General features: G+C 40.9%; 1 protein-coding gene across 5 annotated transcripts in view; it reads right to left on the reverse strand.

The window, feature by feature from the left end:
• The window catches only part of PWWP2A (PWWP domain containing 2A), a 56,366-nt gene that overhangs the window by 5,420 nt on the left and 29,358 nt on the right, over positions 1-21,588 (reverse strand). Inside the window, exons 3-5 of one of the 5 annotated variants that reach the window (XR_010157395.1) lie at positions 20,963-21,067; positions 12,395-12,514; positions 8,572-9,913 (exon numbers count right to left, since the gene is read on the reverse strand). The exons of 1 other annotated variant lie outside the window; for it this stretch is intronic. Coding sequence is in view for 2 of the 4 variants with exons in the window: in XM_009450066.5 (XP_009448341.1) it covers positions 9,900-9,913; positions 12,395-12,514 (134 nt within the window). In the remaining 2 variants the exon portion in view is untranslated. Of the gene's footprint in view, positions 1-8,571; positions 9,914-12,394; positions 12,515-20,962; positions 21,068-21,588 lie in introns of those variants that run through there. 3 more of the 5 variants (XR_010157396.1, XM_009450066.5, XM_009450068.5) reach the window with 3 other exon arrangements.

The following is a 21,588-nucleotide window of genomic DNA, read 5'->3' on the forward strand; positions in this document are numbered from 1 at the left end:
GAATTTACTTTTAAGGTAATCATACTGTGACGTTGTACATATTCTTATTCCGACAGTATTGCAATGGGTCAAAATAATTTTTGGAGGCTGGGTGCGGTGGCTCAAGTAATCCCAGCACTCTAGGAGGCTGAGGCAGGCAGATCACCTGAAGTCAGGAATTTGAGACCAGCCTGGCCAATGTGGTGAAACCTCGTCTCTACTAAAAATACAAAATTAGCCGGGCGTGGTGGCGGGCGCCTGTAATCCCAGCTACCCAGGAGGCTGAGGCAGGAGAATCGTTTGAACCCAACAGGCGGAGGTTGCAGTAAGCTGAGATCGTGCCACTGCACTCCAGCTTGGGTGACACAGTGAGACCCTGTCTCAAAAAAATAATAATTTTTGATCTTTTAGAATTGCCCTGGAGACTCTGAGAAACATTCTTTAAAATATTATCTACTCTTTCTCATCTGCCTCCTGAGTAGACCATGAGCTCATGGAAAGGGCCACATTTATGTTGTTAATAGCACCAGCAGCTACCACTGTATTAGAGACTTAGTAAACTGGTATTAAAGGATATCCACAAGACGTGGTTTTAGTGTGAACAACCATCAGTATTCAAAAGTCTTCTAATTCTGTGCCATTTAATGCCTGTTTTTTCAGATGTCTCCTTCACTACTAACCAATATCTGTTACCTCAAGATCAATAGAAACTAGTCATCTCCATAAATTTTAAGACCCAGCAAGTAATTCAAATGTCAGCTGAGGAGGCTTACTTGCTATTTTTTCTCAGCGGCGCACAGTGGCTCAGGGCCTGTAATCCTAGCACTTTGGGAGGCTGAGGCTGGGGCTGGCAGACTGCTTTAGCTCAGGAGTTCGAGACCAGCCTGAGCAATATGGTGAAACCCCGTCTCTACAAAAAACTACTTGGGTGTGGTGGTGTGTGCCTGTAGTCCCAGCTACTTGAGGGGCTGAGGCAGGAGGATTGCTTGAGCCCAGGAGGTCGAGGCTGCAGTGAACTGAGATCATGCCACTGCACTCTAGCCTGGGCGACAAAGTGAAACCAACCTATCTCAAAAAAAAAAGGCTTACTTGCTATTTTTCACACTCCAAAGAATGCAGTGGGAGACAGAGACAACAGCTTGGTATCACCGAATCAAGGTCAGTAACTTACCTGTGACTTAACCCAGTATTGCCCAAAGTGGCCACCTCACCCTGGAGTTTCTGGACCTAGTTACTCAAGTAAACTTTGTTAGTAGTGTTATTTCGTTAAGTGTGTAGTTCTGGCAAATTTGGAGGGCTCAGCTAGGGTTTCTCAACAGTGAATCCAGTAATCATACCCATGAAGCTCAAAACAACATTCTGTAGGCTGAGCACAGTGGCTCAAGCCTGTGTAATCCCAACACTTGGGGAGGCCAAGGCGGGAGGATCACTTGAGCTCAGGAGTTTGAGACCAGCCTGGGCAACATAGCGAAACCCCATCTCTATAAAAATAAATACATAATAAAAATAAAAAGCATTCTGTAAAGAAGGTCACTCTAAGCCAGTCTAGCCTGTCTTGCACGGCCATGTAGAATGAACATTCAACCTGGCATGTAAGCGTTTGTCTCCTGGTTTTTAAGTTTTCATTTTTTGCATCTTGGATATTTCCAAGAATTAAAAAAATCCCCAACTTTTCCTTTCGTTTCAGTCTCCTCACCTCCAGGCCACATTTCCATCAAGTCTTGTGTTTTCTGTATATTCCCACACTGTATCGTAACTACTTTTCCAGTTTTCACAGAAGCAGCTTTTCCATTGGTTGGGGCCTCTGCAGGAGGCTTCCCCAGGAAATTGGGATTTCTACAACAAATTCATACTCATGTGGTGGTTTTTCTGTGTAGAGTGCACTGTGGATTCATTCTTTCATTTTACTCATGGATCCATGCTGTTAAATTCACCTATTTTAAAAATCTCAACCATTTTTCTAAGAACTAGCTGGGTGCAGTGGCTCACACCTGTAATCCCAACACTTTGGGAGGCAGAGGCAGGAGGATCACTTGAAACCAGGAGTTCAAGACCTTAGCCTAGTCAACATACTAAGACCCCATCTCTACCAAAAAATGTTTTAAAACCAAGCAAGGCATGGTGGCACATGCTTTCAGCCCCAGCTAGTTGGGAGGCTGAGGCAGGAGGATCACTTGAGCCCAGGAGTTTGAGACTGCAGTGAGCTATGACCGAGCCACCACACTCCAGCCTGGGTAACAGTGAGAGACCCTGTCTCTGAAAGAAAAAAAGCAAAAAACAAAGAACTATGCTTTTCCATGTGTGCTTCCCTTCCATCACAAGCACTGCAGCCAGTTTGCTGTGGTGGTTTTTTAGCCTTTTGCTCCTTGTCCCATTCCCTGCAAAACACACATCATCTCACTTTACAAATAACTGTACTTAAGGAGACAGTGTTATACCATGTCTAAATGTGGAGGCTGGGGAGTCACTAAGCCTACATGTTATAGATGTCCCTATAACTTTAGGGACATGGTGGCACTGGACATACATCTGAGCTTCGGCAAAATGACAAGACCTCATACACTGTCCTTCAGAGCTGCTTGGATATAGCCAAAGACATGAATGTTTGTGTAATCCATAAATGCTGAGAGTTGCAGTTCCTACGACGTTTTATGTAACTGAAAGTAGGGGAGTGCTTTAAGAAATGTTGCTGGCCAGGCGCCGTGGCTCACGCCTGTAATCCCAGCACTTTGGGAGGCCAACGCGGGCAAATAGCTTTAGCCCAGGAGTTTGAGACCAGCCTGGGCAACATGGCGAAACCCTATCTTTAGTAAAAATACAAAAAATTAGCCAGGCATGGTGGTACACACCTGTAGTCCCAGCTACTTAGGAGGCTGAGGTGGGAGGATCACCAGAGCCCAGGAAGTCAAGGCTGCAGTGAGCCAAGATGGCACCACTGCATTCCAGCCTGGGAGTGAGACCCTGTCTCAGAGAAAGAGATGTTGCCGGGCTTAGTAGTTATTTCTGGTGCTCCTTTTTAGTCTCTGAGCTGGCCTCTGAGACTACTGGTAAGTAACATTTCACTCAACTTTCAAGCTAGAATCTAAGTTGGTGCAGGAAGACCCGGCGCAGGAGCTTTTTAGAGGCATTTTACTGCCTGAATAGATAGTGGGATGAGAAGCTGGCGGCAGGCGGCAGATGTAAACCTGATGGAAGATACATCTTTGCAAGCATGGTCTGATCCCAAGAACTAAGCAGGCCTGCAAATCCTTTTACCACCAGTTCTGCAGAACTTGGGATGTCAAAGGGAAAGGCTATGATTAAGACAGTTGTGCAAGTGAATGGTTGCTTTAATCTTGGGAAAGATCTTTAAGAGGAAGAGTCCAATAATCCCCCAAGACCAAAGCACAAATCTGAGACACCACGTAGGATGGGAAATATCTTGACGAACCCTCATCCGTTTCCTCTGCTTGTTATCTGTGCTCTCTCCAGATTGCCCTTGGCTTAAGAGGAAAGGCTGGAGCTGTTGGCTCTCAGCTGCGCAGCCCCCATTCAGATGCAGCCTTATGAGCCTGCAGCTGATGGTCGCTGCCAGCTGGATTGTATGTTCCTTCCTGTTGTTTTCTGTGATCACTTCCCTTCATTACTGTGCCGGTTTCCTCCATATGCTCGTCCCTCCCCTTAAAAAATACAGGAGGGATGAGGATAGGGAAGAGAAACTCTTCCTCTGATCTTATCTGTGGATACTGTGTACTTGATACATACCCACACAATCTTAGTCAAATCTCCTTGAAGTGATTTCAGTTAGGATTCTTGCCAGCCTGCTTCCTCGGTACTTGATAGTAACAAGCTTAATCCTTCCATCACCTGGATTTCCTTTAAAAAAGTATGTGCGCATTCCACCAGAAGTGGCTGAAAAATCTGTTCCTTCAGTGAACTGCACAATTAAAAGCTGTACAGGGAAAGGAAGCTATAATTTGCAATCACTTCCTCCTGTTGTGTGCAGAGCTATCCTGACCTCACACTAAACCAGATCCATTAATGCTTCTGAAAATGAAAAATTGATTACTGTGCTTGCTTCGGCAGCACATATACTAAAATTGGAATGATAGAAGATTAGCATGGACTCTGAAAAAAAGTCAATTAAAAAAAATGGATTACTTGCTACCAGCCAGTCCAAGAGGTAGGGTGAAAATAACGTTAGCGCATGAGAATGACTGCTTACAACCCTTCAAGGGGCAGTTTATGAGCTGGGCACAGTGGCTCAGGCCTGTAATCCCAGCACCTGCGGGGGGCGAGGTGGGAGGATCGCTTTCGCCCAGGAGTTTAGAACTACCTGGATAACAGAGAAACCCCGTCCCTACAAAATAAATAATTTTTTTGTTAGCTCGGGGTGGTAGTGCACACCTGTAGTCCCAGCTACTCAGGAGGCTGAGGCAGGAAGACCACTTGAACCACAAGGTTGAGGCTGCAGTGAGCCATGGCTGCACCACTGCACTCCAGCCTGGGCAACAGAGCGAGACTCCGTCTCATAAATAAATAAATAATAAAACAAAAATTAGCCAGGTGTGATGGCAGGTGCCTGCATTCCAGCCTGGGTAACAGAGTGAGACTCCGTCTCAAAAATAAATAAATGAATAAGTAAATCAAAAATTAGCCAGGCATGATGGCAGGTGCCTGTAATCCCCAGCTACTCGGGAGGCTGAGGTGGGAGAATCACTTGAACCCGGGAGGCGGAAGTTGCAGTGTGCCAAGATTGCACCATTACACTCCAGCCTGGGCAACAAGAGCGAGGCTCCGTCTCAAAAAAAAAAAAAAAAAAATCCTAACATCTCCCCAGCGGTTTCGGCCTTGGCTGAGTAGGAACCGTAGAGCTTGGTGAGATGGATTTCTACACCTCATTTTGCCAATAAGGCTGCTGTGTGACTTTGCTGTCAAAGGTCATTGATAGAACTGATAACAGAATCCATGTCTCCTACCTCTTTAGACTAAGGCAGGTTATTAGTATAAAAACATTTCTTTTTTTTTTTTTCTTGAGATGGAGTCTCACTTTGTTGCCCAGGCTGGAGTGCAGTGGTGCGATCTCGGCTCACTGCAAGCTCTGCCTCCCGGGTTCACGCCATCCTCCTGCCTCAGCCTCCCGAGTAGCTGGGACTAGAGGTACCCACCACCACGCCCGGCTAATTTTTGTATTTTTAGTAGAGACAGAGTTTCACCGTGTTAGCCAGGATGGTCTCGATCTCCTGACCTCATGATCCACCCTCCTCGACCTCCCAAAGTACTGGGATTACAGGCGTGAGCCACCATGCCCGGCCAAAAACATCTTTAACAAACATCACCAAGCCACTTTCCCTCCTTTAGACAGCTGCTTCTACAAACTTGCCTCACAAGGAAATAATGAAAGGGCTAACCCTGAAAGTACTCTTAACGCTTAAAGACAGTGTCTTCCCACTGTTTGGCCAGCTCTCTCTTCTTCTGGCACAGTTTTCCTGAATCATACTCTCCTTTACCCCAAGCTCACTACCTTGTTGGTACCAAAGCAAAGGAATTGTTAAGGCCATGAAATTTCATTCCAAGCCGGGTGCGGTGGCTCACACCTGTAATCCCAGCACTTTGGGAGGTCAAAGTGGGCGGATCACTTGAGGTTGGGAGTTCAAGACCAGCCTGGCCAACATGGCGAAACCCCTTCCCTACTAAAAATACAAAAATTAGCCGGGCATGGGGGTAAGCACCTGTAATCCCAACTACTCAGGAGGCTGAGGAAGGAGAATCTCTTGAACCCAGGAGGCAGAGGTTGCAGTGAGCCGAGATCGTGCCACTGCACTCCAGCCTGGATGACAGAGACTCCGTTTCAAAAAAAAAAAAAAAAATTTCATTCCGATTAAGCAAAGATTTGGCAGCATGCTAATCACTAGAGAAAAGGATGCTTAAAAAATAACATATTCTGGCCAGGTGCAGTGGCTCACACCTGTAATCTCAGCACTTTGGGAGGCTGAGGCAGGTGGATCACCTCAGATCAGGAGTTCGAGACCAGCCTGACCAACATGGAGAAACCCTGTCTCTACTAAAAATAGAAAATTAGCTGGGAGTTGTGGCACATGCCTGTAATCCCAGCTATTCGGGAGGCTGAGGCAGGAGAATCGCTTGATCCCAGGAGGTGGAGGTTGCAATGAGCCGAGATCGCACCACTGCACTCCAGCCTGGGCAATAAGAGCGAAAATCTGTCTCAAAAAAATAAATAAATAAATAAATAAAGTCCAGGCACAGTTGTTCACGCTGTAATCCCAGCACTTTGCGAAGCCGAGGCAGGCGGATCACCTGAGATCGGGAGTTTGAGACCAGCCTGACCAACATGGAGAAACCTCATCTCTACTAAAAATACAGAATTAGCCAGGGGTGGTGGCGCATGCCTGTAATCCCAGCTACTCGGGAGGCTGAGGCAGGAGAATTGCTTGAACCCAGGAGGCAGAGGTTGCAGTGAGCCAAGATCGTGCCATTGCACTCCAGCCTGGGCAACAAGAGCAAGACTCTGTCTCAAAAAAAAAACAAAACAAAACAAAACAAAAAAACCTCTTTATTCAAATAATTTCTTATTCTGAGAAAAGAATCATGGCCAGGTGCAGTGGCTCATGCCTATAATCCCAGCACTTTGGGAGGCCGAGGCAGGAGGATCACTTGAGCCCAGGAGTTTGAGACCAGCCTGGACAACAAAGCGAGACCTTGTCTCTATTATTTAAGTTAAAAAAAAAAATCTTTACTTGAAAAAGGAAAAATGAACTTACGCTTTCTTATGTGAAGGCCAGCATTGGTAAGATTTTCAGTTGCTTCTATTGGTTGCATCACTCATTCCCTCCATCTTGTAGGAGTTGTGTCTATAAATATACTGATACATGTATACATGACCAGGATCAGTATGAGTCTCCTGTAGGCCCTCTCAGATAATGAGCACATGGCTTGTTAATCTTCCCTGGTTCTCCCTGTTCCATTTTCATTAGTGAGAAATTTGAGAGAAAAAAGATATTAGCAGAGCCAGATTCCTGTGGTCTCTTTTTTACACTCATTTAAATAAACTGAAATGGGAGAATGTTTGAGATTAAAGCCTTCATGTACTCTGGAATAACAGGCAGCCAAAGGACTGCTTTTCTTGAACAGAAAAAAAAAGTACATTGACCTAAGTTTCTGGGTCAGTCCTGTGAACTATCTGTAGGTTTTAAAAGGCTAATTTTTTCCTGATAACCAAGTGTTTCTGATTCTTAGGTCAAACCCTTGACCTCTCACTCAATGTGCTGGGCTCTTAAAGAAGCAACCATTTATCCGTAAGGGCAGGATTCCTTAAAATTAAAACAAAAGAAAACAAGACAAACCCAGCAGCAGATATTTAATTACATCCAATTCTGAAGGGTAGGTTGTTTCTATCGAAAAGCTGTTATGTTTGTGCACAGGGTCCTAATTAAACTGTTCACCCTTCCTCCATCCTTCGTCATAAAGAGGTCCCATAAAATCTCCTAGTGATTAGAAACCTACAGGCTGTTCTCCTTAGGAAGCATTGCTACTGAAAACAGCTCCCTAAAGTACAACTAGTGATTGAATTTTAATAGTAAAAAAAAAAAAAAAAAAAAAATCTTTAAAAACTAACTCCTAAAAAGTAAACATAATTTGTAAATAACTAAATTTTTAAAAAATCAAAGACTTTATTGGATAAAGGTTACACAACATTCTTTAACATTTAAAACTCTGAGCATACTTAAGATGAGAAACAATTTTTATCATTCAAGTCTACAAAACAAAATAGGCTTATGAAGATTGAAATACAGACAAAAGGTAGCATGAAGCAAAGCTTAAATATTAAGCAACTAAAGCAATGAAAGTGAAATAGCAACATGGTAGGTGTAGGTTTTAAATACCACCAAGTCTCATTTTTTAAAAAATGAAAATCTGGTTTGTAACAAAACACCTTTGAGAATATGCCATGAGAAAAAAAAAAATATTTATATACTTAAAACCTGATCTCTCCCAATTCTTTTGCTTTATATTATTACTTCTTGGTCATTTCCATCACTCTACACAAATAAAGAATTCTAAAGCTTAATTAAAAATCTTGATTATACACTTCATGTATCATGGTTTGGGAGAGTTATCTGGTTCTTGAAGTGAGCCCGAAAGTACTGCTGGTGTTATGTATCTGAAAGAACAAGACTGACCCAAACCAAAGCCCTAGGCCATATAGAGTAGGGCACCCCTATAGTATAGTTCATGTCATCTTTAGAACTCCCTGCTGCTACAGTTCCTGAGCTGACTTTTTCTGATTTGATAAAATATATAATGACTTCATAATACGTAATTTTCCAAACAGACAATTGTAGAATGCAATCAAAACTTTAAATTATTTGCAGTATAATTAGAATTTGCATTAAGCTCATTACACACAAGACTGCCTGCCTTTTCTTCAAGTTGTAAAACAAATCATAGGTATATTAAATGTTTTAAAACTCACCCAGAACCTTCTGTTAATCCTGAGCCTGGGGTTATTAGGTAATTCCAAACGTACACAGTAACATTATGGAAAGTCTGACCACTTGAGCCAAGTGCTCAGTTATCTGTTACGTTGCTTCATATGAATTTTAAGGTTTTTTTTTTTTTTTGGCATATTTTCCCTTTTTTGTAATAAGTAATCAATATGGATTATCTTTCTGGTTTAAAAAATAAATCAGTATTGCCACTAAAAAACTTCAGTTTTATTATTAAAAGTACGGCACCATCAAATATAAAATGCCTTAAAAATGTAGTACTAACAGGTCCATCTGGTTTTCTCATGTTTTCTCCATTCATTAAAAAAGAAAAATTAAGGTTTTTTATATATTTACCAAAGACAAGAAAAAAATTACGGTCTCTATTAGTAAGAATTCATGCTCCATGCATGAAAAGTTTGACACTGTTTTAAAGGATCCTGTTCCTGCCACTTGTTGTCCCCCAGGGCCAAGTCCTACTGACACCTGTTAGAATTTCTTGCACTTAGGAGGGGCTCTCTGTGGAGAGAGGTCCACATCAAAATTTAGACGTTGTCACCTTTTTTGAACTAGATAAAACCAGTAAGGATACAGACAATAATAAAAGGCTTTCCAACTCAGCAGAATTAAGAACTAGCTCTTGGAGTATATACATTTGCACTCCAAGATCAACACTAGCCTATCCACTTTGAGTCAAAATTTGAAAGGTAAGAATGTAATTATGAAAATGTGCACAAAATGTTAAATACTAGTGGCAAATAAATATATCTTAATATGTTCTAACAAGCAAACATATATTCAAGATAATACAGCCCTGCTTTATTAAAGAAGGAAAAGATCCAAATTGTGTTTGTGGGGTGGGGCGGGGCACTTTGCCATCCTTTCAGCAGGATGTTATTTTCTGTTGTTTCTACTGGCACCTTGAAGGAAACATTGGCCTTGGCATATGTGACTATTGCTTTTCATAGAAGAGCCATTTTAGAAATACCTTTGCTCATATCTGAACTGATTAACCTAAACCTTGGAGAAAGCACAAAGTTTAAGTATGAAAAATAATTCAGCATTTCTGCATCATCCCATGCCTTTTAGGCCTGTCCAAACTGTACTGATAAGAACTTCACATTCCAAAGAAGTTACTGTCAGTGTTTCTTCATATATAAAATTCAAGTGAGTTCTTACGTGTGTAATTCACATCATTTTTCTCATCTCATGCATAATTTATTGCAAGTTTATTTTTTATAAAATATTCCCTAATACCTTTTCTTCGGTTTAAGACAGCACAATTTGCAAGTGCCCCTTTATAGACTGTTGTTTTTAACCACTGCCTTAACATTTACTTCTTAGTGCAGCTTTAAAAACTCCAATTTCATTCAGTCCTGATGCTCTGGTGTTCTCTGTGTCATTGTGGTACAGGTCCATGAAACCAGCAGCCTGCTAATGTCTTTGTGCTGAAATATAGTAAAGAAAAGGAAGAAAATGTAGTTAAGCACAAGTAATTATATGAGGAAAATGATGTCCTTGTTGTTTAAGCCCTACATAGATTGTGGGATCACACCTGATTTTTTCTTTTAAATCGGTTAAACCTGACCGATGTTGTTTTGAGAAAACAACTTACTGCCACTCTAAACCAGCAGAAATATTCATGTTATTTCTGAAGTATTATCAGGCCAGTTTCCAACACAAGTAAAATGGCTGTCATCTTTACATAATCAATGTGCACTTGAGTGTTTTTTTAAAATACTTGCTTATAAATGCCTAGTAACAGGGGAATTTTAACTTTGTTCCTTATATCGCCATTTCACAGTACAGTGCTCTGAGAGTCAGCTTAGTTGCTGGGGACTGCTATGAAGCACCAACAGCCTTCTACTAGCACAGACTAGCCTACAGTTTTAAGGAGCAAATTTATATACAGAGCCAGGCTATGTACAAATCAGCAGCAGGTCACACTGTCCACATACTTGCAAAGAGCAAAAAAAGAAGGGAATGGAGGGTGCCTCCCCAGAAGTAGACACAGCACATCGGAAGGCATGAAGAGCACCATTTTGATACTAGAAGACAACACATGTACACTGGTTAGACGGACCAGTATCCCTTGTTACATCAGCAAACGTGATTCTCAGCAGAGGCCTCTTCACCATACCTCCAACAAGAAGCAGGACTCCAAGCGCACTGTTTATAAAGGGCAAGGCTTATACAAATTACTGCTAAATAGCATGACCAGAATGATCAACACTACTAACCTCCCTCTAATACTACGAAGTAGAAAGAAGCCCACTGAAACCCTCTACGATCCCTGATTATGCCTCTCAAACCTGGAAACCCAAGTACCAACATGAGTTTGAGTTCCAAAAGAGATGATCCGTGGAAAGAAAGATGAATTTTTGGTCAAATGCATACCAAAAATGGCATTTCGGTGGAATAATAACAAACACATCAAACACAATGCAACAAGGAAAACAGAAAAACCACTCCGTCCTTCCCATTATTTAACTTCCAAACATTTCACAGGAGGTACCTTCCCCATGATTTGACAGAACTGACTTGATTTTGTGTTGCCTTCCGGTGTTCCCATGCTTCCTTCGCTTACTAGATCAAGCCCTACAAAATACATTTCACTGGGTATTCTATCATGTTTCTCCTCAAGCAATGAAAAGTGACCTCTAGGGACAAATACTACACACATCAAGATGAAAGATGAATGTAGTCCTTGCTTCTGGAAAAAAAAAAATGATTTACACTGTTTTAAAATTTGACATTGAGCTCAGTTTTTACCTTCTAAAACTAAGATACTGTACCAATATGATTGCAATACTAATAGATTAAGGCTCACACAGAACTTTGGAAGCAAATGTTCCCATTTTATAAACTGAAGGAAGAAAAGGTAAACACCCAATCCCATGTAAAATTCCTTTTCCTTCTATTTATGACTCAATATTTGGCTTCAATTTTAGTGAGGCCTATTTAAGTTCAGTTAAAATCTATGGCAGGAAAGGCAAGGACTCAAACAGATCTTACTATTCCTATGAGAGGTGCAGAAAAATAAAAAACACTATTCCCTGAAGAGATACGCATCTTAAGGGTAGCTACCACTCCTACGCAGATAAGTGTCCAAAATCCCAGCTGCAATCTCTAATCCAAAATTTGCCATTCTGATCCAGCCTGCAAATTACAGCTTCCATGCAACTATACAGTTCTTCGCTAGCTGTACAAACACCAGAGGGTTAAACAGCCTTACTTCAAGGAAGCAATAAAAGTAGTAAGTTTCAAAGCAGTGCAAACACACAGAAATCCCTGAACTTTTCCTACCCTATAAGGGCCCAAAATAAGCCTTTTAGGCCTTATCCAAGGAGTTATTAATAAATGTACTTAAAAAAATAGACTATATTTCAGCACTATCTTTTACCACCCTCTGGAATTTTGACTTGCTTTATGTAAATGACAATGGTTTTGTGACTAATTCACTAAGAATATATATACACATATGTGTTCACATATATATTCTTATATATATACAGTAAGAAGTAATGACTAAGAAGTTTAATGAATATAAAAGTGACAAAAAAATACTGAGATAGTGAAAAGATAAAAGAAATCCAGTATTTTTGACTTTCCATGGAGACTCAGTTGCTATTTGACATAATTCTGCAAGGTCACACCCAACTTCTACCACCCTAAGAGAATCTGCTCTCAATTCACAGAAGCTCACAGGAGACTCCTCTTTTTTGGCATGGCAGGTAGTATCAATGGAAAGTTATTTTCATTCATTAAAACTATCACCTACACGAGGCACACCCGGCTACCAAAGTCAATGAAAACTAAAGAAAAAGAACTAATGAATTCTTATAAGTCTAGCCTAATCTACTTCAGGAATGATTAAGTGATGACATGATGCCCTCTTCACTTTGTGGCAGGGCTTAAAACAGACAGACCTGCCTGTTTCACTGTTAACTTCAATGCTCCCAGTCTGAATCCACAGTGGTCTGTCAGACACTGTAAGGGAGCAGCAGGACTCGTCACTGTCTGATGTAATAGCTGCCATTTGTTGAGACCTATGGTAGAAAAAACCAAGTTAACAAAAATAAAGCATTCGAGTTTTTTAATCCATCCATTTTACCAAAAAAATAGTTTTAAAATAAGACCAAAATTCAGGTGAATTTTCATAACAAATTTATTCTGGATAACTTCCTCGCTTCACAGAAAGAGAAGCTTTGGTACTAAATGAAAACAGACTTGAGAGCTGTGTAGACACAACAGCCTTTGCCAGGAGAGGGCACTCTCCGGCTCAAGTCAAATCCGCAGCAAGATGCAATGGGGCACACCAAGATTCTGCCCTCCAAGCAAACTAACAAATGAAAGGGGAAATGCTAACTCACACTGGATGTTCCTAACAAAAAATGTTTTACTAATCTCACATTAGCCTATGTTGGAGAAGTCCTGATCTTCTCAGTCAGTATTCAAAGATAAGGCTGAACCTGTCATCTCTGTCCACACTACATAATTAATGAGCTCAATGACCCCTTTTTTTTTTTTTTTTTGAGACAAAGTCTCGCTCTTGTTGGCCCAGGCTGGAGTGCAGTGGCACGATCTCGGCTCACTGAAACCTCCTCCTCCCAGGTTCAAGTGATTCTCCTGCCTCAGCCTTCTGAGTAGCTGGGATTACAGGCGCCCGCCACCACACCTGGCTAATTTTTTATATTTTTAGTAGAGATGGGGTTTCACCGTTTTGGCCAGCCTGGTCTCAAACTCCTGACCTCAGGTGATCCACCTAACTCGGCCTCCCAAAGTGCTGGGATTATAGGCGTGAGGCACCATACTGAGGCTCTTTTGACCCTTTTTAGCAAAATGACCAAAAACTGCCTCAACCCCTTTCCACTTTAATCCCAATAACCATGCTTACATACCATTCAGGACCTAAATTTACTGTGTGAGGTAATACCTCGTTGAAATAACAGTTATAACAAGATAAGCTTTTTTATGACACTTAAGCTTTCAAAACAGACTTCAAATACTAAGCATAATTTAAATGAAGGACTGCTATCTTAAGCCTAATTTTTAAACATATTGGCTTGTTTGCTTACTTTCCTAACTATAAATAAAAAACAATTCACCTATCACATCAGTGTAGTCAACTCTGAGATCATTAGTTAGATAACATTCAGTCTTTATAATTGTTTTTTTAATGCTAAGTTAAATTAGAAGCAGCAGTATATAATGAAAACCTATTTATAAAAGGCTTTTCTGACACTGAAAAGATTTTGTATACACCTGATCTAGAAAAATAATTACTTCTGAATTTTAACTTGGGAAAATAATTTTTTAGGGTGAGATTTAATAATGAGGTATTTATCCTTTTGTTCATGGAAAAACTTAATATACTATCAACTATAACCCAACAGCAATCACACAAGAATAAGGGAATCTGAGTGCACTAAAGAAATTATCTTTTGAACCTCTCCCTCTACAAGTAAAACTTGTTAGGTTTCAGCAATCATTCTAGAGAATCTGCTTTTCAATTTTAAGCAAGGAGAGTCAAGATATATCAAAGAATGATCTCATGTTTCCCTGTGCAATTCCTCACCTGCAACCCCCTGAAATGCCAAAATATCAATAAACCAGTCCCTGGTCCACAGTGCCTGGTTTGTGAGTCTTTTGTGCTAATGTTTAAGATAATCTTCCCCTCAATGCTTTTAGGATCTCGAGGCTTTTCTTTAGAAATTTACCACTAGCACAGGATATCCATTAGGAAGAGCCAGGAGACCCAGCTGTGATGCAGTAAGTGGAGGGAGAGACCCATGAAAAGGCGGCAATTTCATCGGAAATTACTTATTTTGTCCTTTGAGAGAAAGCTTAAGTGCAACAATGGCAACTATTCTTGGGAAGCAGCAGAACTGTAATGGGCAAAACATGAAAGAAGTAGAGTTTACGCTCTTAAAGAAAGCCCACAATTAAAAACTAAAAACTTAAGAGCATAGACATGTACCTATTATCTCACTGAACACTCAAAATGAATTTTCTTAATACAGTAAAGCATGATGCAACATGAACAAGCAGGAAAAGCATCAACAGTATCTCATCTTACAATAGCCCTTCTGGCTTTCCAACCTTAGTGCTATTTTTCTAACCAGCTCTTTTAGACAAACTGCATGTAATTCTTCCCAGTATACCAGGACTCACACCAAGATGTGCCACACTCAGCCAGATTCCTTGCTAAAACTAAACTGTTGGGGGAGATGACAGATTTGTGATTAACAGCATCCCCAAAATGACCCATGGGTAAAAATGACTATCCTCTGGAAAATATGGCCAAACCACACACAGTTCAAGGCGTTGGAATGTGTGGCATTTCCCTCCTAGAAAGAGGAGACAATCTACTCAATCATACGAGCAGCAATAAAAACGAAAATGTTCAAATTATCTCCACTTTTCCTCCATACGGCAAAACATTAAAATAGTAAAATGCTACGGTCCCAGGGAAGCACGGCATCTATACAAATCAGCTAATTTACCCAAAAGCTGACAAATGTAGCTTTGTAGTTCTAACATCTTTGTAAAGTTCTCCTAATAGGACCTCCACTGCATTGGGCCCTACCAGCTCAGACACTTATGTGTCATGGAAAGGGTTCAGGATGTGTGGGGCATCTGAGATGGTCATCGGTCATTAGGACATGTCTGAACCAGAATTGCTCATCATTCATTCACAAGAAGACAATCATTTCCCCCCATGCCAGGCCCTGTGTTTGGCATAAGGGAGAGTAGAATAGGAAAGTGAGTACCAGATCACTGGAATTTGTGTGTTAAATAAATGAATGGGGCAAGAGTTGAAATATGTTAACACAGGTCTCCTTTAACCATAATCCTGACCTTCGATTCAGTTAACCTCTACAAATGCCTATTAAAACTAGTGAGTCCATGCTACTTCCAGAGACTTGTGAATAATCATGCTATGATTTCTCAAAATTTTCAGGTACAAATAACATTGTTATATTTCCATTTATACTGAGTATATGTTGCAGAATGATAGTATCGAAAGCTACCAGAATTTACCGTGCAACACAAAGTGATTGCAGTGGTAGCAATGATGGCAAGTACTTATACAGCCTCATGCAAGACATTTTTTTTTATTGCTTTAAATATTCTTTTAAATTCTCACAATTATCTTATGAGGAGATACTATTATTCTCCTTATTTCACAGGTGATGATATTGGGAGTAACCTGCCTAAGATCACATAGTGTGTAAGTGGCTGATCAAAGTCAGGCTTTGAATCCAGCAAATCTGGCTCAAGAGCTTGTACTTTGAGCCATGTGCCTGAAAAGTGAAAGGGAATGGTTCTTTGCTCAATAAAAGCCTGCTATTAAGCACTACTATTGCAAAAATCGTTTTTGTGTTTTGAGACAGGGTCTCACTCTGTCGCCCAAGCTGGAGTGCAGTGGCAGGATGATGGCTAACAGCAGCCTCAGCCTCCCAGGCTAAAGTGGTCCTCCCACCTCAGCCTCCCAAGTAGCTGGGACTACAGGCGTGCACCACCGAGCCCACCTTATTTTTTTGTATTTTTTGTAGAGACAGAGTTTCACCATGTTGCCGAAGCTGGTCTCAAACTCCTGGACTCAAATGATGCTCCTGCCTCGGTCTCCCAAAGTACTAGGATTATAGGCATGAGCCAAGGCACCTGGTCCTAAAAATGTTAATGAATGCTTAAACTCACCTGCATCACTGGCAAGTTATATATATATACTCCTAAGTATCCATTTCTTTCTTTTACACTCAACTCGATGACACTTTCACATTACAAAAAATTTTTCCACAGGCAATAAAAAAATTCTATCATATTTTACCTGACATCCCTAGGCTTTTTCAACAGCTTTTAAGTGAATCTAAATGAGGGACACTGAAGGGTACAAAATTACCTTAAATAGTAAAAAAAGAAAAAGAAAAAGAAAAACAAGAAGCCCTTGCTAACACCTGATATGCATTTTATTTATTTATTTATTTATTTATTTAGAGATGGAGTTTCGCTCTGTTACCCAGGCTGGAGTGTGGTGGCACAATCTTGACTCACTGCAACCTCTGCCTCCTGGGTTCAAGTGATTCTCCTGCCTCAGCCTCCCGAGTAGCTGGGACTACAGGCACCCACCACCATGCCCAGCTAATTTTTGTATTTTTAGTAGAGACAGGGTAATCCAGACAGTACAGTACAGTAGAGACTGTAATCCAAAGTGCTAGGATTACAGGCATGAGCCACTGCACTCGGTCCCTGATATGCATTATAATTACAAGGTTTTTATTTGAGAAGAGGAAAAAAGTGTGATCATAACAGTCTAACACTTCAGCTATGAAGTATTTGGCTTTTCCTTGTAGATACTGACAACCAGGATAGAAAAAGTTATGAGAAGTTTTAATGATGGTTTCTGGTTAAGACTCAGATTTCCAAGTCAGTATAAGCAAGTAACTGTCACATTCTTTTTTTTTTTTTTTTTTTTTTTTTTTGAGATGGAGTCTCACTCTGTCACCCAGGCTGGAGTGTAATGGTGCGATCTCGGCTCACTGCAACCTCTGCCTCCCGGGTTCAAGCAATTCTCTTGCCTCAGCCTCCTGAGTAGCTGGGATTACAGGTGCGTGCCAGCACGCCCATCTAATTTTTGTATTTTTAATAGAGACGGGGTTTCACCATGTTGGTCATGCTGGTCTTGAACTCCTCACCTCATGATCCGCCCGCCTTGGCCTCCCAAAGTGCTGGGATTACAGGTGTGAGCCACCACGCCCGGCTGTCACATGTCATATTCTTTTTTTTTTTGTTTTGAGATGGAGTCTCACTCTGTCATCCAGGCTGGAATGCAGCGGCACAATCCTGGCTCACTGCAACCTCTGCCTACTGGGTTCACGGCATTCTACTACCTCAGCCTCCTGAGCAGCTGGGACTACAGGTGCCCGCCACCACGCCCGGCTAATTTTTGTATTTTTAATAGAAATGGGGTTTCACCATGTTGGCCAGGCTGGCCTCGAACTCCTTAACTCAGGTGATCCGCCTTCCTCAGCCTCCCAAAGTGCTGGGATTACAGAAGTGGGCCACCGCACCCGGCCTTTATAACTGTCACATTCTTATGACACAAAGAAACTTCCATATTTAAATAATGACTGTTTTCAACTTCTTTTTAATGATACTTTACAAAATATCAGAAATGTGAAGAAAAAATATTTAGCTGGGCACAGTGGCTCATACCTGTAACCCCACCACTTTGGGAGGCTGAGGCAGAAGTTATTGCTTGAGCCCAGGAGTTCAAGACCAGCCTGGGCAACATAGTGTGACCCTGTCTCTACAAATAATTTTTTAAAATTGGTCAGGTGTGATGGTATGTGTCTGTGGCCCCAACTATGAGGCTGAGGCAGGAGAATCGCCTGAGCCCAGGAGGTCAAGGCTGCAGTGAGTCATGATTATACCCCTACAGTCTAGCTTGGGCGAGACTGAGACCTTGTCTCTAAATAAATAAATATATATATATATATATATATATATACACACACACATATTTTTTTTAATTCACCTTTAAACCAAGTTTGCAATTGGTGTGTTTTTAACATCAAGGCTTTATGGGCCAGGCGCAGTGGCTCACGCCTATAATCCCAGCACTTTGGGAGGCCAAGGCAGGTGGATCACCTGAGGTCAGAAGTTGAGACCAGCATGGCCAACATGGTGGAACCCCATCTTCCTGCCTCAGCCTCTGGAGTAGCTGGGACTATAGGCATGAACCACCATGTTCAGCCTCATAAATAATTTGTCAATTTTGAATATGGAAGTCATTTAAATTAGTAATGGAATTAAACTACTTTCCAAGTTTTACATACCATCACACTTTTTGTCATATTTTAATAATATGTATACCATTTTTTGAAATTTACTTGCTTTTTCCACTATTTATGTCAGTACAGTTAATGGAAAACAAATATGCCTTGATATAAAAGTTTATGTTACTGGAAGGGAACAGTTTTAACCAAAACCAACTAACTTCTAGGTAAGTGCAGTCACACCAATTCACCTAAAAATTTGGCAGTTACAGTTCTTAAAAATGGAGACACTGGCCGAGCACGGTGGCTCATGCTTATAATCCTAGCACTTTGTTGGGGGCCAAGACGAGAGGATCACTTGAGCCCAGGAGTTTGAGACCAGCCTGGGCAACAAAGGGAGACTTTGTCTCTACTAAACATTTTTTAAAAATTAGCCAGGCATGGTGACATACACCAGTAGTCCCAGCTATGGTAGGGGCAGGGGGCTTGAGGTGGGAGAACTGCTTGACCCCAGGAAGTCTAGGCTGTGATCTCGCCACTGCATTCCAGCCTGGGTGACAGAGTGTGACCCTATCTGAAAAAAAAAAAAAAAAAAAAAAAAAAAAGGAGGGGCTGGGGCACCAATTAGCATTGTAAGCTACAGTTATTTCCTTGTATAGGACTACAGGTTGATCAGGAAGGAATCCTGGAAGTGGGGCAATGCCAGCAGCATATTCCAATCACACCACTGACCAAGAAAAACACTCTTGTAACTTAATTTCCAACACCTTCTAGCAAGTGCCATCCTAATTTTAAAAATCTCTATCAAAACTAAATTACAGATGGAAGGTGGTGATGGTTGAACAACACTGTGAATGTATTTAATGCCACAGAACTGTATAATTAAAAATGATTAAGATGATAAATTTTACATCTATTTAACTACAATTTTTTAAATACCACACAAAAAAATCACAGTGCTCCATTAATATAACAAGGAGAAAGTGATTTCCATACATGCCACAAGGAAAGGAAAACAAAAATCCTGTTTGGATCTATAAACGTTAGGTCTCTTACTTGAGTAAAGATAAGACAAAGAGTTGTTTATCTTATGTTAGTGTCAATTATCCATGGTAAAGACACCAAAATACCCTGGAAAACTAAAAATATACAGATCAGCTATATCACTGTGACTTTAAACTTCCTATTCCTTCATTCAAAAATAGCACAACAAAGCATATTACTATTAGCTAATGCTTTCATTTTTTAATCCTGTTCTTTTGTTGAATGAAGGAATACTGTAAATCTACACAAACTGTAAATTTGGAATATGAAGGGCCTATTAACTAAATCAGAACCAGGTAAAAGTAACTAATGCACACTCGCTATTTTATTTTCTCCTCGAAATTGGCATGGCGTCCTATTTCTGAATTCCCTTATGTCCGGCATGTTTTTTGTTTTGTTTTGTTTTGTTTTTTGAGACAGAGTCTCACTCTGTCACCCAGGCTGGAGTGCAACCTCCGCCTCCCGGGTTCAAGCAATTCTCCTGACTCAGCCTCTCGAGTTCAAGCAATTCTCCTGACTCAGCCTCTCGAGTAGCTGGGATTACAGGCGTATGCCACCATGCGCAGCTAATTTTTGTGTTTTTAGTAGAGACAGGGTTTAATAGAGACGGGGTTTCGCCATGTTGGCCAGGCTGGTCTCGAACTCCTGACCTCAGGTGATCCACCTGCCTCAGCCTCCCTAAGTGCTGGGATTACAGGCATGAGCCACCGTGCCCAGCCACATCCGGCATTTTTTAAGAGATTGTTTTAATAGCTGTAATATAAGAATACCAAAACAAAAACTAAATTTGCCCCAACTTAGAAACTGAGTCTTCATTCTCTCTGGAAAATTCCCTATTGGAGGCCATCACTAGGCACAAATTCCTGAATCAAAACATTAATTTTTCTAGACATTTGCCCATCTCTTTGGCTGTAAGTACTAATAAAAGTGAAAGCATGCAGCACAAACCATAGAAAATTAACAACTTAAAAGGGAAAACCTAATTTTAGATACAAATTATAGACTTAAGGTATTTCCAATTCCCAATTCAGTTATTCTAGACTTGTGACCTTTTAAACATAAGCAATTTTTAGAAAAGTACAACCTGCTTAAATAGGAGTGTAACTCAATTTAATATGTTGCAATTTAGATACTCAGGCTCACTAGTGAAGATATATTCATTTCGTTGATTTTAGTATCAGTTCCCTGTTCTTTGCCTCCAGTCTGTTTTCACATCAAAATTCCTGCCTATTCAACTTAGTACTAATCTACGATTACTATTTACAGATTTTTTCCCCATCAAAACCATCTAGGGACACACCACCACGTTATGCAAAAAGGCTCCAGACTAGTGAATCCCAGTTTCTCTATCACACCGATATATAGGGTTTTTTTTCAGAGACAGGGTCTCACTCTTGCGCCGACCAGAGTGCAGTGGTGTGATCATAGCTCACTGCAGCCTCCAACTCCTGACCTCAAGCCATCTTAGCCTCCCAAGTAGCTAGGATACAGGCGAATAGCTGGGACTATAGGCGTGCGCCACCATGCCCAGCTAAGTTTTTATTTTTCTGCAGAGATGGCAGGGGGGACGGGGGTCTATGTTGCCCAGACTGGTCTTGAACTCCGGGCCTCAAGCAATCATCCCACCTTGGCCTTCCAAACTTCTAGGAATATGGGAATGACCCACCGCACCTGGCCTCTCACAGATAATTGTTTGGTCTTTGGTTCCACATCTGTAAATGAGAGTTGAATGGATGTTCCTTCCAAATGATTAGTCAGCTTCCTGGTCTATAAATTCTAGAAAGTAAAAAGGGAAAAATACTCTGATGCTTTACATTTCTGAGAATTTCCAGAAATAAAGACATTCTTAGCTTTCACAACTCTTCCTTCACTTGGTTTCTCCCCTGGCCAATCCTTTGTTTTAGCCACAACTCTTACTTAAGCCGCAGATTTGGTCTAAGCCAGTTTACTCCCACTCCAAGGGGAAAAAATACCCACTTCTGTTATCTCCATATCAAGAATAAGTGCCTTTTATCATTTCAAAGAGAAATATAAAGTGGCTACAACTACCCAATTCAACTCTATCTCCATCTGCAGTAGATACTGGACAAATTTATCTAAGACATTTCCATTGGAATAAAAGTTTTTAATATTCAGCTATTAGAGTTTAGAATACACATTTAAGATTAGAGAGATTCTTTAAAACTTGCTTCCCTACTGAAACTGCAAATGAAATATGCCAGACTGCCAGTTTAAAACGAAGGGGTCATTTGGCATATCATTTGTGATATGCTCAACCTTTTCCTCAAAGGTGTGTT

The sequence above is a fragment of the Pan troglodytes genome, chromosome 4 (assembly GCF_028858775.2).
Source record: "Pan troglodytes isolate AG18354 chromosome 4, NHGRI_mPanTro3-v2.0_pri, whole genome shotgun sequence".
Classification (NCBI taxonomy): domain Eukaryota; kingdom Metazoa; phylum Chordata; class Mammalia; order Primates; family Hominidae; genus Pan; species Pan troglodytes.